Genomic DNA, 15861 nt, shown 5'->3' with positions numbered 1-15861 from the left:
AGTTCACTGAGAAATTATTTTTAGACCTCCTAAGTGCTTGGTCAGGAATACATAAAGGAGTAATTTTTTTTCTACAGCTGTGATTGCCTGTTTAATTACCTGTAAAGGTATACATTTCATGTTCAAAAATAGTTAATACTCCGCTCATCCATGTAGGTACACAAAATGAGCAAAGGCATTTAGTTACTGTGATCTGACACTGCTTAATTACGAAACCATGTTTTCTTGGCTTCACATGTAGATATTTAAATATCCTTTTGAATGGCAACAGGGTGATTTATAATGGAGAGCCCACAGTATTTCAAGTATAGAAAAAGGACAGAATTTAATCCTTGGACAGCTGAAAGCACTTTTCTCAAGTGTATTTCCTATGTATTTTGTATTTTCCTTACCAGCATCTGTGCTGTGAAACTTCATTATACATCAGCTTAGACGTGCATACTTCATGTTGTTGTAAAACTTAAAGGTAGTGTTTTCACTGCTTAGCCTTTAAGCAATCTGAACATTCCACTCGGGAACACAAGTAAAGAACAATGATACCAAGAATGCTACAATAGGCATGCTAGTGGTTTTAATAAAATATTTTTTATTAGAAAGTAACAACTGTCAAACATTTCATAGAAATTTGCTGATAATTAAGGATCACATTAATAAGGATTTCACAGATGTATTGCAAAGGAGATACAGCTGATACCTGTGTCCAAATGTACCCATGGTCTTCCACCTCCTTGGTCTCCAATCTTATGTGAAGATACCTTTTTTATTAGTGTTGTCACTTTAACAGTTTACAGCTCTGAACTAAAAAAGAAGGCTCTTTCACAGCATAGAGGAGCAAGCAGGATGGAAAAAAATCCCCAGAGAGTTAGCTTAGGAAAGCCCTGAGAATGTGTCAGTACGTCAGCCTCTCCGTTCTTGATTCAGTCAGCAGATGCCAACTACCTTCTTGGAACTGATACCTAATTTTTTTCTTACAAGGAAGTCTCATTCCATCTTTTTATTCAAAACATGGCCACAGAAGCAGTTTCCCCTGCCTATCACCTTGCCCTGTAGATTTTCCAGTTAGCATTCCTCTATGAGTGTGGAAATAGTAGGTTTATTTTCCTTTTCCAACTTAGAAAAGGAAAATACGCTTTCGCCATACGCTTTAACCACCCAACTAAAGGGGAACAGAAAGGTGAGACAAACCATCAGTCTCTCCAGCTTAAACAGTGGTTCAGCTTCATATATAAGAAGTATATAGTCACTGAAGAAAGAGTGAATATTTCTAATTTAATGGTTTGAATGGTAGTCTAGTAAGGAAAGCAGTCTTATTCCTTTCCTTGCACCACTTCGTCTGGTTGATAACCTAGGAAGGTAATTCTGTTGAGCTAATTGACAATAATATTAAAAAGTAATTTGAGTAATCAAAACTTGGTAACATGAGGTGTGTGAAATCTGTTTTTCTTACTACATCATTGCACAAGAGACAACTTTGCTAATCTAGCAAAACTGTAGCAATATCAAATCATATACTCATATTAAACAAGATATGTGTCTTTTTTAATTGGACTAATTTTTGGACCGGTTTACATAGAGAGGGGCTGGATCAGTCAGAAATGTTTAAGTGATAGGTTGGTATTTCTTGAAACACAGGCTGTAATTCACAGTGAATATCAAATCAAGAGGACACTGAAGAGTTTGTTTTTTTAATATAGTCCCTTGCACATATTTAATATGTTATTAAAACTCAGATTTTGCAATTTTTCTGAGCTATGGCTCATCTATCTGGTATTTATTTAGTAATGTCTGTTCCTATTAGAGAGAACTTCAATATAAAGAAGACAGAAAGGAAACTCAATACATTTTTTACTCCTTTCACTACAGTTTGCAGCATTTGGCTGGTGCTTGAGTCTCAATTTAAAAAATGTTTAATGCTCCCGTTTTCCACTTGGGCTGGAATAGGGAGTGCCTTGGGTCACACTAAAGCACAATAAGCACACAACACAACAAACTCAGTAGTGCTGGGAAGGAAGGAGATGGGCTGAAGTGGCCAACCTTAGCAGGAATAGTAGTCTGTTATTTGGATATGATTTCCAGAAAAACACCTAGAGTTTCATGGTGCATGCTCCTCTCTAGAACACATTTCATTGAAATAATATGTTTCTGTACACCCACCTGATGATCTTGAATGTGGCTTTCCCTCCAATCATTTCCCTCCACTCATTTCCCATCCCTTTGGAGTAGTGTGTCAGTAGAGGCTGGGAACACTTTCTATGTAGGATAAAAAAGACTAATTCAGCCTGACACTATTCAAGCTGTGCTACATCACTTTATGACATTACATTGTGTGTTTCTAAAGGAGTCACACTCAAAGGTTCAGAGTATTATTCATTTATTTGTGTTGTCAGCACACAGCAGTGTTTCAAACAGATATTTTGCCTGCACTGTGACAAATAAAGTCATTACCAGGGGTCAGAACTTAATAACCTGTCCTCACACAAGCTTTTAATCGTCATCTTAATAATTCATCAGGCACAATTTAAAAAGAAAAGGGAGGGTGGACACTTCTTATTTAATAATTAATTCCCATTGAGCAGATTCAAAGATAAAGGGATAGGGTAATTATTAAGTAAATATTTTTCATGTGTCTACTTTCTCTCTAGCTTAACTGAAAGAGCCCAACTACTGAAGAATGTTTTTAAGAAGAACCATGTGAACTTGTACCGCTCTGATTCTTTGCAACAAAACTTGCTTCGTAAGTGTTCACTGACAAAAATTAATATCCATTAATAACATAGCAGTAAAATTCTGCCTTTCACTGCATTTATAAGATGAAACTTATAAAAGCTTAATTGGTTTTTATTTTGTTTTATATCTGCAGATGGCTACGCCTTCTCTCAGGATGAAAATGGAATTGTTTCCCAGTCTGAAGTAATAAGAGCTTACGATACCACAAAGCAAAGGCCTGAGGAATGGTGAAGGAACACAGCTGGAGATTTAGGCTTTAGTTGTTACTTCTGCAAGACAGGCTACTAGATCTTTGCTGAGAGCTGCAACCATGGTCCAGTTATCAGACTTTGAAAGATCTATGATGGTCTTGTTCCATAAAGTTTGGATTTGTGTATTCAGTAGACATAAGCACTGTGCAATTATACTGTAACACACTATCTCTAAATTTTTAACAAGTATTTGCTTAGCCTTTGTAAACAGATTGGAATTTACCTTGTATCTTGCCAGCTTGCTTATTTTACAATGAAATTGAATCAACACTGGTCATATACTAGAAGGACAGTGGTCAGATTGCTAAACGTACTTTACACTGACAGATCAACTGGCATCTGTGAAGGTTTTTAAGTGTTAATATATTTAAATACAGTTGATAACAAGCCTTTGATTTCAACAAGTGCTGAAAAATACCCAGTATCTTAATGGTGTTAATTCACCTTCTTTAAGAAAGATTTTGAGTCAAGATGCTCATAGATGTTTGTGTCAAACTAACTTAAAAACATTTGCCAAAGAAGTTCCATAGAAGTTTTCTTTTAGAAACAATTTGAAAGTAATCTATCTCCAGTCCTGATCTCAGAACTGCATGCTTGAGTCTCCACACTTGAGGAGAAAGTACAGTGAGTCTAATTTGAGTGGCCTTTTTGGCATTTGCTTTCAAAACTGCAAGTCTTTGCACCTTTGGCCTTATACAAGCTTTCCCCTTATTTTCATTTAGTATTGCATATGTTGAATATGGCTGCCAACTTGTATAATGGAGTACACATAATACTTTATTCAATTTTTAAGAATTGCTCTGCCTTACTTCCCTTTAGCAAACTTATTTTTGTGATGCTTAGTTGTATCTGCTTATACTGTAGGTTCAAAAGAAAGTTTGTTTAAACTTATTTTTTAAAATTAATCAAATTTTCAACATTTTTATACTAAGATTATTTGAAATGCATACATTGAAATACAGAGCAAAGCATGTCCTTCGCTAGTCTGTGGTATGTACTGGTTTATTTGCACTAAAGTTACTTCCTATAAATGTGTGAAATACATTGCAGCAGTCTCTTTACAACTTATTGGTCATGCAGGATACTTACATACTCTCACCTTAATTAACATGGAGAGGAAGTGACTGCAGAAAAAATACACACCTCGTATGAGGGGAAAAAAAAGAGAGAGGTATTAAATGAGAACATTGTGATACATTCTTTAAGTAGTTATACCTTGAATTTCTCAGCTTACCGTCCAACAACCATCAGGTTTCAAACTCAGAAAAGCTACTTGAACTTTAAAATTTAGTCAATTCTTGCAAGTCTTCTGTCCATGTTTAATTCTGGGTTTTAAAGCCACCATAATTACATTTAAAATACAATTTTCTATAGTAGCAGTTGGTTTTATTGTTAAGTAAATTTTTGTGCATTACATAGGAATGATCTCTTTTTCTTTCAATTGAGATCAGCCAGATGGAAAAGCAGAATGATGTCCCCAGTGATCTGTTAAATTAAGTATTTCCTTTTTGCTCTCCAAATCATAACAAGTCATCCAGTCCCATCTTTTCTCTGCCCTCCTTCATTTTTCATATACTTACTAAAGGTGACTTTACCTCCTTGCCTTTCATCTAGCTGAATGCTTAACATTTAATTAATCTCACTGTCCAAGTTTCTTATTCTCCACTCTAAGAGAAACTTAAAAATACACAGAGAAAACCCAACAAAAGGCACTATATAAAAGTACACATTTAGGAAGGTGTATCGGGGGGAAGGCAGGCTGCATTTCCTCTGTGTGTTGCTCAGTGTCTTCCTCTCACTTGCCGGGAGCCATCTCTGAACTGAAGGGACAAGGACAAAGGGAGCGTATCCCACCCGAAATAGTTCTGCCAATCAGTCAGCCATGCAGACAAGACCTGCCTTCAGAAAAGCCATTGCAGGCATAGATAAATAGATGGATCAATATGGGAGGGCCAAATCACTTGACCTAAGGCAAGAAAAAATTTGGGGGCGTGCCCCTTTCCTAAAATGGGGATCCCTATTTTCTGTCATCTAAGAGACAATGACCAACTTCCAAACATTTCTGAAATTACCCACGACACTGTTACCCCTCTATAATCTTTCAGTGTACTTAACTTGCATAAGCTTATTCCATACATACTTTCTTCATGAGCAATTTTTTTTCTGTTCTAATTGGTTGAACTGCTAGTTATAGTTACAGATTAGAATACATTGTGAAATATATACAGTGAGATATTTACATGATCTCTTACTGTGCCTATGAAATAAAATTGTCTTACCATTGTAATACAGCTTGAAGAAAACAACACACAGTAAGTACATCCCAAGTTACCTACCTTAAAAAGGACAAGTGACTGAAACACCTCTAAGATCCTAAATTTAGACTAATTTAAAGGTTTGTGAGTAATCTTATCACAGCATTTCATGCTTACAATCTTTTCAGAATTTGAAGGAGTATTCCTCAAAGTGCAATTTTTACTGCTTTTGATTAATTTTTTCCTGTCTTTGTACTTTTTCTGATAATTAGTTCCACTTCTTAAAAATAGCAAAAAATACAAATGTGGCAAAAACGGTGGGTTTTGACTGCTCATACAATTCCATTTTAAAATATAAGATTATTTTAGTTATGCATGCCCATTTTTAAATCAGGCCAAGTATACAATATGCACTTTATTTTAAGTAAACAGTAATGTTAAGTACACAGTAATATAATCTATTATATAATCTGTTTCCATCCTGTTCGTATGTCGTATCTTTGTCAAAATAAGGATATTCTGCTGATGTTTGTTTAAAGGAAAAAAAAACAGTTGAGGCAGAAATGCTTATAACAATGCCTCTGTTCCTACTGTTTGAAAATTCAGAAGTATATTACATAGAGAGTTCACATGGACTTTTCCATCTGTTGTGCACTGCAAGTTAGTATTAAAAATTTCCATCTAAAAGATGAACCCGTGCCACTAAAAAATCGGGTATCTTATATAAATACTTTTGCTTGATTATTTTTAAATATATTAATATATATATATATATATATATAAAAATTACTCAAAAGAGTAACTGGAAACAAATTTTAACAAACCTATTGACAGTTTGTATCTGGAATTTTTTCTTGCCATTTCCTAATTTTACACATATTTTTGCAAAGCAGTTTCAACAGATTTATACTTAGTCATCATTCTATTTGTATAAAATGATAAATAAAATATTTTGAAACACTAGAAGATAGCTGAAGATTCCTATATGTCTACATGCATCCATAAAATTCACCTTGTTACAAAGATCAGCATAAAGTGTCTTAAGATGCATATCATTTGAACCCATCTTGAATGATGAGTAATTTGGAATATGTGTTAAATTTAAGGAGAAAAGATTTTTCCCTTTTTTCTTGTGTATTGTGTAAAAGCAGTTGTAGTTCTGATGAATTTATCATTCTGTCTGCATGAGGCACTATTTCTAAGTGTTCTGAGGCAATGCATGGTGGTTGTTGATCCGTGTTTTTTAATGCCTTCGTTAAAAGTCTGCTCATAATATATCGAGAAGCTAGTGCCGTGTAAGCAAATGAGTTTGTCAGTTCAGCTTCCTTGGTACTGGATGTTTTCACTGGTAACAAAACTCAACAAATGAGTTCCTCCTTCCCCCTCTCTGCCCTTGCTCCCCCGGTTTCCTTGCTGTTAACCAATAGATCTTTATTAAACAAAGGAATATTTTAGCATTCCAAACCTGGTTCCTGCTTATGCAAACCACTGCTCATATAGGGTTCAACTGGACTGCTTTTGAGTATAAGGACTACTCATCTGAGCAACGACGTGCAAAGTTGGGCACTTTTGGTTGATACTGAAATAAAAGTGTTTCCATATAGAGTGTGATGTGTAATTGCAAAGCTGTGACCAGAGCAAGTTTTATTTTTTAAGTCATATTTGATGGTGTTTCTTTAATGTGGCATAGAAGCCATAAATGCATTAATATTGTTTTTCTACTTCAACATAATTTTTCATTACGATTTTCAGTGTTTGATGTATGAACTGCTGCAGAAAGCGGTCAGTCTAAAACAGCAAAATTTGCATTGAAGATAAAGTGAGGTTTTACAGCTCCACTAAGCCATTACTACTGAAACTGTTGTGGAAATTAATGAAGCTGCATGAATGAAGATTTTTTGACTCCGTGTTTATGGTAGTTTCTCAGGTTTAGTTTTAACTGGATGTTAAATGCACTCTGTTTTTTTAAATAGTTCTTTTAGTAACACATTCAGTTCTATGCAGTGTTAAATGTCATTTGGCATTTGGTGAATGTGCATGTTTTGAACTGCAAATTTTAAATGTTTTGTCTTCTAATTGTTAAAAAATGAATAAACTTTGCCATTAAATTAAGAAGCTTTGTTGACTTGATTGGTTGGAAATGCTAAGGATTACTTTCAGAGGAAAACATATCCCATCGTTCATGGGTTTGAATTCCTCAAAGTGAGACATATCAGAAACAGTATTTCACAAATATCATAGAGTTCTTACATTTTTTAAGGTAAAATTGAAAATGTAGAAAATTGGTTTAAGGTTTGTTGGGTTGGGGTTTTTTTGAGCACCTATTTTGAGATGTCTTTTTCAGTTCTTATGTGAAGTCTAGAAAAGTCTAGATTATTTTAATGCAGCAAAGGAATCTGCAATTTAGTGACTTCCAGCCAACCCCTAACGTGCTCTGGTGTTGATACCCTGTTTTGAAAGAGAAGTATGCAGTACAAGAATGATAAGAGTAAGAATAAGGAAACATCACCTCTCTTTTCAGACAACAGTGATAGATACTATATCCTTTGCCTTTGATAATTGCTGGTATTTCTTTCCTCTAACAGAGCCTGTGACTGAACAAAATCAATATATCTAAACCTTAATTGAGTCTCAGTAGTAGATGAGTGACTGATTTTTATATATACACTAGACAGTGAATTTATTTTGTATTCTGCCCAAGCAGGTTCGATAATCCAGGCATCTTAGATGGTGCTAGTTTCGCAAGTTCCAGTCTGTAGTAGCAGAGCTGGTTTAAGAATATTCCACCTCATAATATTTTACCACCTCTATTGTACTGGCAGTCACAAGGCTATTGAAATTACTCTGTTTATAATCCAGTGTATAATGATCCAGGCTTCCTTTCAAATCCTTTCCCTTCTTTCTTACAGCAGACATTATTTTTAAGCTAAAATCATTTCACTAACCTGATTTACACTACAGCTCCCTGAATTTGCACAAGTCATTGGTGAAAGAATAAAAAGAACAGAAAGGCATTTCCTTGTTTGCCTTTGCTAATGGAAACAGGATAGCATGGAATTACAGCCTCAGTGTAACAGTGAGTCAAAATCTTTGTGACACTGTGGAGCAGCGGCTCCCTCAAAAGCAGACACATTGTTCAGAGGAGTTCAAGTCCAGACAGTACACTGTGACAGGCAGGAAAACAGCACTGAAAACCAACTTCATCTCCGTAATGTTCCTTAATGTCCTTATGTCAAACTGTAGCTGAGCAGTAATGACAAAATACTTTTGAAATCGTCACTTCTTTTTAATTCCAGTAGGATTAGTATTACAAATAATCCATGAGTTTACATAGCCACATACTGTCCTGCTTACCTAGATTCAAACAGAATCCTTCAGACATTCTTGCAAGTACTTGTAATGTTTTTCCTAGCACTGGAAAGTCTTGATGCATTTTGGAGATACACACTTCAGAATCCCAAATTGTGGAAGCACAAAACAAATGGCGTACCACTATTGCTCATTATCCACAGAAGGCTTGAGTTTCATCTAAGTCATTACCAGTTAATGGCAATCAAAGCATTTGTTGCATTGTCTGTAAATGACAGTAATCAATGTAATGAGTGTGAATATTCTTTCATTTTGATTTTAGATTGGTGTAGTGCTAATAAAAGGAGCATGAACTGAGTTCAGAATTCCAAAAGAAATAGTTAAATCTACTTTGTTAACATAGCAGTAAAGCAAGCACTGCCTCTAAATGTTACTTCTGATGGCAAGCAATGGCTTTCAGTTCAAGCATGCATCCAGCCCTTCAAATCATTTCATTAGTCATTAAAGTGTCATCAAAGCTATCACAGTATCATTGCTGTTCTGTCTGCAAGTTTTAGGAAAATTTCCTGTTCCTATAAATCGTATGAGTATCCAGTGCCAAAAGGTTCTTTCCACTGGGAAGGAAATTCAGTATTCTTGCCTGCACACCAAATCCATCTGGGTCGGAAACTACTGGCACAGGCAAAAGCATTTCTATCCATGGGCTGTATTCTGGCCACCTCCTTTCGTCTCCCTTCAGCTATATAGGTCACTGCTACTGTAGCTACATACACAATAATAGATTTTTTTTAAAATTTATAGTTTCTTCTTTGTCTGTCTGCAGATGGTGCATAATCCCCACCTCAGGTGTTTTACAGGTAGCCCAGTACAGCTGTTTTAACTACCCCTGATCTTTCCCATCCTAAGAACCACATCTGCAGGATTTGTTGCAGTCTGGCTACTGATCTGTGAAGTTCTTCGCACTCTATAAACTTACAGACTTATGTAAGTCTGACTCAATGAAATTATTCCTGTGTGTCAAGTTCTTCAACTATTCTGTGAGGACAAACCCATTATGCAGCATCAGGGGAAGAAAGGAAGTGACTCAGAGGGGTCTTCCCTGCTAGGCTGTTTCTTGCTACACGACAAACTTCACAGCTCTCCTTAGGCTGAATAATCATTAAAATCTAAGGCTGTATGCCAGAGTAGCAAAAATCCATCCCTATGTTACAGCATTCATAAGTGACTGCAGAGCCCTCTGAGGCCATCAGAGCATGCCCTGTACAGCACCAAAGGGTAATGGGCAGTGTCTGAGCCAAGCTCACAACTTTGCTGTGTACAGTCTTTCTTTGAAGGAAAGGCTGAATTTCAGCCCCTCACCACCTGTGCCAGTGCCTCTGATGACTAATCGCTCTTTAAAGGTACATAAATTGCCCCTTCTTGCTTAAAAGTGATCAAGTTTCTGCTTCCAGCATGAGTCTGTGTTGCCATGGTTTACTAAATAAAGATCTCTTCTAATTGGAGACTTACTATAATTTGTAAAAAAGTACAGTTGAATTGGTTTGCTGTTTCTGCTGTATAAAGGAGTGATCAGCACATCTCACAGTATGCTTCTGAGCAAGACAGCTGATACCTCTTGAAATATTCAACGACTTTTCAAAAAAGTTACTTGACAAACTTCAATTCATAGCCATTCAAAATATGCAGTGAAGAGTCCTATGAAACCTCATCAAAGGCAAGCAAAAATTTTCTTGCCCCTTTCCTTGAAGATTGTTTCTACAATAAAATTACAGACCAGAACATTTACTTTTCAATTAATTTCCTGAATACTCAAAATCTAATTTTTAGTATCTTGCAAAACATATACACAGCTGTGTATCATGATTTGGATTGCAATTAACGATGACAGCATTCAAGCTAGAACCTCTTACTTAAATCACCTCTTACATCATTGTATAGAACGTCTTTCTGCTTAGAAATTGCATTGCTGGCAGTAATGTCAGCTGGATTATAATGCTAATTGTGCAATAAAAAAAACTTACTAAAAGGGTTATTTTAAAAAGTTTTTGTCATAACAACTGATCGCTAGATATTTGCTATGAACAAATCCTTCAACTCTTGAGAAAAAACCAATGAAGCTTTTCTAAACTACTTGTTAAATAGATCAGCTGTAATGTGCTTCGACAGATCCTACACACAGAGAGTGTGAGGCTAAAAGGAAAGCTCAGCCTCTGATACTGTAGGTTCTGACCCACAGAATGACTTCATTTTTTCACAAAAATAAGTATACAGAGAAGTCCTTTAATGACTGCATTTTTTTCTTGTGTATTTTCCATTTGCTTACTGCATGTATTTGGTTTAGATGCTTTTTTTTTTTTTCTTCCATTTGGTTTGTTCGTTTACTTAGGTGAAGGAATGTAGAAGGGCAAACAGTTTATTCCTAGCACAGGATGTTTAATCCAAAATACCCAACTAATCAGTTTTTCACCACTTTTTCATTGCAGCTGCATGTAAAAGACATAAATGAATCTATTTGCTATATAGTCAGAATTTTGTATGATATTAAATCTGCACAACAGGTGCAGTTGAAATTGTAAATCATTTTTAATAGCAGAATAAACTATTTTAACATGAAAAAATACAAAAGTTACACCAACAAAATTCAACAAACACTACCTGTACAGAGCCATACTGATGACACAATATTTCAACCACACAGTTTATTGGTGATTTTTTTTGCATGTTACTACTAAATAATTAGTGATGTCAATGGTGTAAATACATTTTAAATTACAAACTTGTCTTTATATTTTATACATGGCTAATTTTACAAACAGAACTTCATGATCAGTTTGTCCAACTTACACTTGCTGAGCAAAAAGCTGACAATAAATACTTCCTTCTGAAGAATGCCTTAGTAGAATGCTATTTTTAGAATTTTATGTGGAGAAGGTATTGGTGATATTGCTGAATACATTCTGCTTTCCTCACAGATAATTTGGCTATGTGGGACTGTCTGATCTTCAACTAGCCTAATTAGTACTAGTTTTATCTACCATCGTTAAAATTTACTAATACAAATATGCATTGTAAGTTCAGGTAGATTATGTGTCTTTTTCAAAAACCTCTGCATTTTGATATCAAATGAAATTCTTCCTCCATTGCTCATGGAAGTGGTAAGCAGTCAGCTGTTTTCAAGGATCCTCTTTAGTAAGTATCACTCCTCTCCCACTTCTCAGGCTTATTGCTGCTTTATAGAACTAGTCTGATTATTATCAGTGGGCTGCAGCCACTGTTTGTTAACTGAGTTAACCGCATTAGGGAAAAATGTCAGTTATAACACTGAGTAACTTTGTCCCAACATGGTTCTTTTACTTGTTTCTGAACACATTCTGCACAAATTAGGCAGAGCAGTCCAGTTTTAGAGCAACTGTTAGGATTGTTTTACAACTCCTTTTTAAGTGTGATCCAACTTTGGGAAACGCAGTCTCAAGTGAGATCCCTCACTTTTCAAGGGCAACTCACCCACAGAACAGTTCTGACTTCTGCAGCCACAGAACACATCAGCGTGACACCCACCAGCAGCAGGCCCTGTGGCTGCAAAGGCTGCATTACTTCTTCACAACTTCTTTCAGCTCTGAGTAAAATCAGAGCAGCTCTTCCCAGCCAGGGCAGGCTCTGGCTGGAGAGGATACCCAAAGTACGGCGGAGACACCAGAAATCCCGATGGCTGGGTCAGGTGGACGGTGTGGGCAGCCTGGAAGCAGTCCGATGTGTAGGGTGGAGGTGAGGAGGCCACGAGGCACCCTGGCTCCGCCCGGGGGAAGGAGAACCTGCAAACAGAGCTGCTCGTCGAACTGGAGCTTGTCGCCGTGCTGGACTGCCTGGATGGCGTCCTGAAGCTTGTGGAGGCCAGGATCATGGGGAGAGTCTCGGTCTGATAGCTCCGCAGAGAAAACCGTATGGGCTGTGATGGTTGTTTGGGTCTTAAACAGGTGCAACAATAAACTGCTACCAGCGAGCCCACGATAATGAAGGCAATAAATATTGATCCAACAATGAGGAATGGAACGTAGATTGGTTCTGGGAGAGAAAGAACAAAAGCCATTCAAATTAGCCCACTTTAATAACAGGTGTTCTGTGTAAAAATAAATTCCACAGTGTTTATGAAGCCCCGCATCATTTCAGTTCCAGTAACATACCAATCTGCTCAGGAGACAGAGCACCATTATCATTGAAACAAAATCAGAGTTTAAACCCTGTAGGTTCCAGCAAAAATTTCTTTCTGTTGACAGTTTTAATAGTTACCAAAGGTAAAAGCTGTCTACATCGTGTCCCGTTCGCTGGTTCTTGTTAGGTATAGCTCAAGAATCTCACTCTTCTCTCCCTCCCTCATCCCCCAAATCGCCGAGACTGTCCAGTGTAACAGCTTCAATCTGCAGGCAAAGCTCAAATGCTGCAGATGCTGTTAAATCGCTTCTTTTCCTAAGGTGGAAGATAAGCGCAGAACGTGTGACTTGGGAAACCAGTCTCCGTATGCGCTGCCGGGTTTCTTTTGTTTGGGAAACTGACGGCCACTCGCACGGTGCGGCTCTGCGTGCAGAGCACGGGGACCACTCACATCTCCGGGACCAGTAAAGTTAGACACAGCAGAATTTGCCGATGCGAACTTAAAATACAAGTGCTCCTTGCAGTCAGGAGGGATCCTGCTGCCGGTGTCCTCGGGAGCGCGGAGCTGCGGGCCCCGCGCTCCCCGGGCTCCCGGTCTCTCCCGGTCTCTCCCGGTCTGTCCCGCTCTGTCCCGGTCTGTCCCGCAGCCGCACCCCCGGCGCTCCGCCTGCGCGCACCTGGAGCCGCGGCCGCCCCCAGCCCCCCCGGCGGGACGGGACAGGGACCGCGCACCGCCGCGGGGGCGGCACCGGGCTCGGCCCGGGGGATGCTCCGCAGGGATCTCTCCCGCCCGCCTCGAGACCCGCGGCCGGGCACTCACGGGCGGTGACTCCCGGCTCCGAGGGTTCCCGGTCGTTGGTGCAGCCGCCCTGCTCCAGGCGAGCCTCGGCGGCGGCGCAGCAGTAGCGCAGGGCGCAGGAGCCGCAGCAAATGGTGGCGGCCGCCGTGTCGAAGCCCTCGGGGCACTGGAAGCCCTCGTGGTAGCCCCCCTGCCCGTCCACCCAGCCGTGGCAGTACTCGCCGCCGCCGGGCTGGCCCCCGCCGCCGCCGCCCAGCAGCCCCAGCAGGAGGCAGCGCAGCAGCAGCCGCGGCAGCGCCCGCCGCCGCCGCCCCGCCATCTCCGCGCCGCCGCCGCCGCCCGCCCCGACGGGGCGCGCAGGGGGCGGCCCCGGGTGCCGTGCGAGGCCTCCTGCGCCGCGTCCGGGGCTGGGGGGCAGCTCCCGCAGCACACACACCCTCACACACCCTCACACACATCTACACATACCCTCATACGCATCCTCACACACCCTCACACACCCCCACTTACACATCCTCACATACCCCCACACCCCACACACACACCCGGCCCCCAGCCGCGCTCCGCGGGGTCTCCCCGTCGCTGCCCGCCGCCCCCGCGCCTCTCCCGCACCTCGCCAGCCCCGGCGCTGCGGCTCGGCGGTCCCGCTCTGTACCTGTCTGTCGCACGGGGCCGGGTGCGGAGGGAGTGAGGCTGCAGCCACACCCGCATCTGCTCTGCGAGGTCTCCCTCCTCTCGGCAGGCTGTGCCTGGCTCTGAGAGCAGGGCTGAGCGGCAGTGCGGGCACCTCCCGTCCCACGCACACGACTGTGCCCTGACTCCCGGCAGCCACGGAGCTGAAGGGTCTCTGCACTGGCAATTTATTAAAGCAGCCCTGCACTTCTAAGGGTTAAAAAAACAAGTACAGCATATGATTTATTACAAAGACTTTTTGCTTTTTAACCTGTTTCCCTTCCTCAATACTTTTTATGTCCACAGATGTAACAGCAAATCCCCAGAAGATTTGTAGCCTCTTTTAGTCAAACACCATGCCTGTCACCTTTATTTTCCAAAGGGAGAGAAGGAGTGTGGGGCTAGGGAGGAGGAACACATCTGTTCATATAAGAATCCAATCCTTTTTCTGCTGGAAGAATAATAGCAAGTCACCAAGCAAAAACCACAAAAGGAACTTCATTTATTCTAGAGGAAAAAAAAACATTTTAAATGAACTGAGCAGATTTGAACTTCTGGTTCAAGGAAAGAAACATTTCTTTAAATGATGTTTCCCCTGTGTGCTATCCAAGAGGCATGCTTGCTCGAACTGTGGAAGTGCTTATGAAACTTATATTTGTGGGATTGCATTTTATGGAAATGGTTTGCTCTGGCTCACCCTTGGAAAATGTATGGTTTGTCCCAAGTCTGTACCCTCCCTGCAGTATCCTGTATCTGTAACCTCATTGGCTGGAGAATGTTACCGCGCCCCTTTGAACCTCTGTGATAAGAATGCTAAGGCAGAAGGCTCTGCCCCTCTTGCCCCTCTACCCCTGGAGGCGTCCGGACGCTCCCTTTCCCTCTCCCCCTTTTCCCCTCTCCCCTTCCCTTCCCCTCTCCCTCAGTGAATAAACCCTCACCTCATCAGCATCCCACCGGCATCTGAGTCTCCTTGCCTGCCAGTGCGGGAACACCACGACCCCAAAAGACCCCGGGGGTCTCCGGGGAGCACTCCCCGGGGACCCCCCATAAATTTAAACAACAACAGATGACGCACCAACGTCGGGCGACAGCATCAGCGACCCTGAGACAAGATGGACCATGGTAACTCCGTTTCGGTGCCGTCTCCGGTGGAGCGGCCGTTCTGGGCCATCGCGGCCCAGGGCGGCCCCTCCCCCACCGCGCAGAGACCTCGTGAGCCACCACGCAGCCATCCCACCACCGCCGACCAGCCCGGCGCGGGCCCGGGTCCCGGCCCCTTGGGGCCCCGGCCCGCCTCGGCGCTGCGCGGGCCGCGCAGCCCCGCCGGGCGGCGCGGCCCGGGTGGCGCGGCTCCGCCACGGCGAGGCTCCGGCGTGAGCCCCGGCGCGGCGGGACCGCCGCAGCGGCACGTGGCTGCGGCGCGTGGCTGCGGCGCGGCCCCGGCCCGCCTCGGCTCGGCGGCGCGGGCTGCGCGGCAGCGGCGCGGCACCCTCCGGCCCGCGGCAGCCGCGGCGCAGGCGGCGAACCGGCGGCGGAGCGGCCCCGGCCCGGCACGGCCCCGGCGGAGGAGCGGCCCCAGCCCAGCGGGACCGCGGCGCGGGGCAGTCCCGGCGTGAGCCAACACGTGGTCCCGGCCCCGCCGCAGCGCGCGCGGGCCCCAGCACTGGGAGAAGCCGCGCAAACAGGTGCCCCTCCCCCC

General features: G+C 41.9%; 2 protein-coding genes across 7 annotated transcripts in view; one reads left to right on the top strand and one right to left on the bottom strand.

Annotated features, from left to right (window-relative positions):
* ATP8A1 (ATPase phospholipid transporting 8A1) overlaps nt 1-7342 on the top strand; it is a 115877-nt gene extending 108535 nt beyond the window's left edge. For all 6 annotated transcript variants that reach the window (XM_063401853.1, XM_063401852.1, XM_063401855.1 and 3 more), the window contains 2 exons: nt 2643-2734; nt 2861-7342. In XM_063401853.1, coding sequence (XP_063257923.1) covers nt 2643-2734; nt 2861-2958 — 190 coding nt within the window. In that variant the 3' untranslated portion in view covers nt 2959-7342. The remainder of the gene's footprint in view (nt 1-2642; nt 2735-2860) is intronic.
* A 3347-nt stretch (nt 7343-10689) lies between these two features.
* SHISA3 (shisa family member 3) lies at nt 10690-13937 on the bottom strand. Its single transcript, XM_063401204.1, has 2 exons — nt 13512-13937; nt 10690-12604 (listed from the first exon to the last, which is right to left on the bottom strand). The coding sequence occupies exons 1-2, from the start codon at nt 13807-13809 to the stop codon at nt 12153-12155; spliced, it is 750 nt and encodes a 249-aa protein (XP_063257274.1). The 5' UTR covers nt 13810-13937; the 3' UTR covers nt 10690-12152.
* Between the last annotated feature and the right edge of the window lie 1924 nt (nt 13938-15861).

This window comes from Prinia subflava, chromosome 7, assembly GCF_021018805.1.
Source record: "Prinia subflava isolate CZ2003 ecotype Zambia chromosome 7, Cam_Psub_1.2, whole genome shotgun sequence".
Lineage (NCBI taxonomy): Eukaryota > Metazoa > Chordata > Aves > Passeriformes > Cisticolidae > Prinia > Prinia subflava.
The sequence above is the reverse complement of the archived record's forward strand: the minus strand, read 5'-3'. Positions and strand labels throughout refer to the sequence as shown.

Coding starts and splice junctions, on each gene's coding strand:
- SHISA3 (XM_063401204.1), bottom strand. CDS start 13,809: ATGGCGGGGCGGCGGCGGCGGGCGCTGCCGCGGCTGCTGCTGCGCTGC. Junction 12,605..13,511: donor GGAGCCGGGAGTCACCGCCC/GTGAGTGCCCGG, acceptor TTTCTCTCCCAG/AACCAATCTACGTTCCATTC.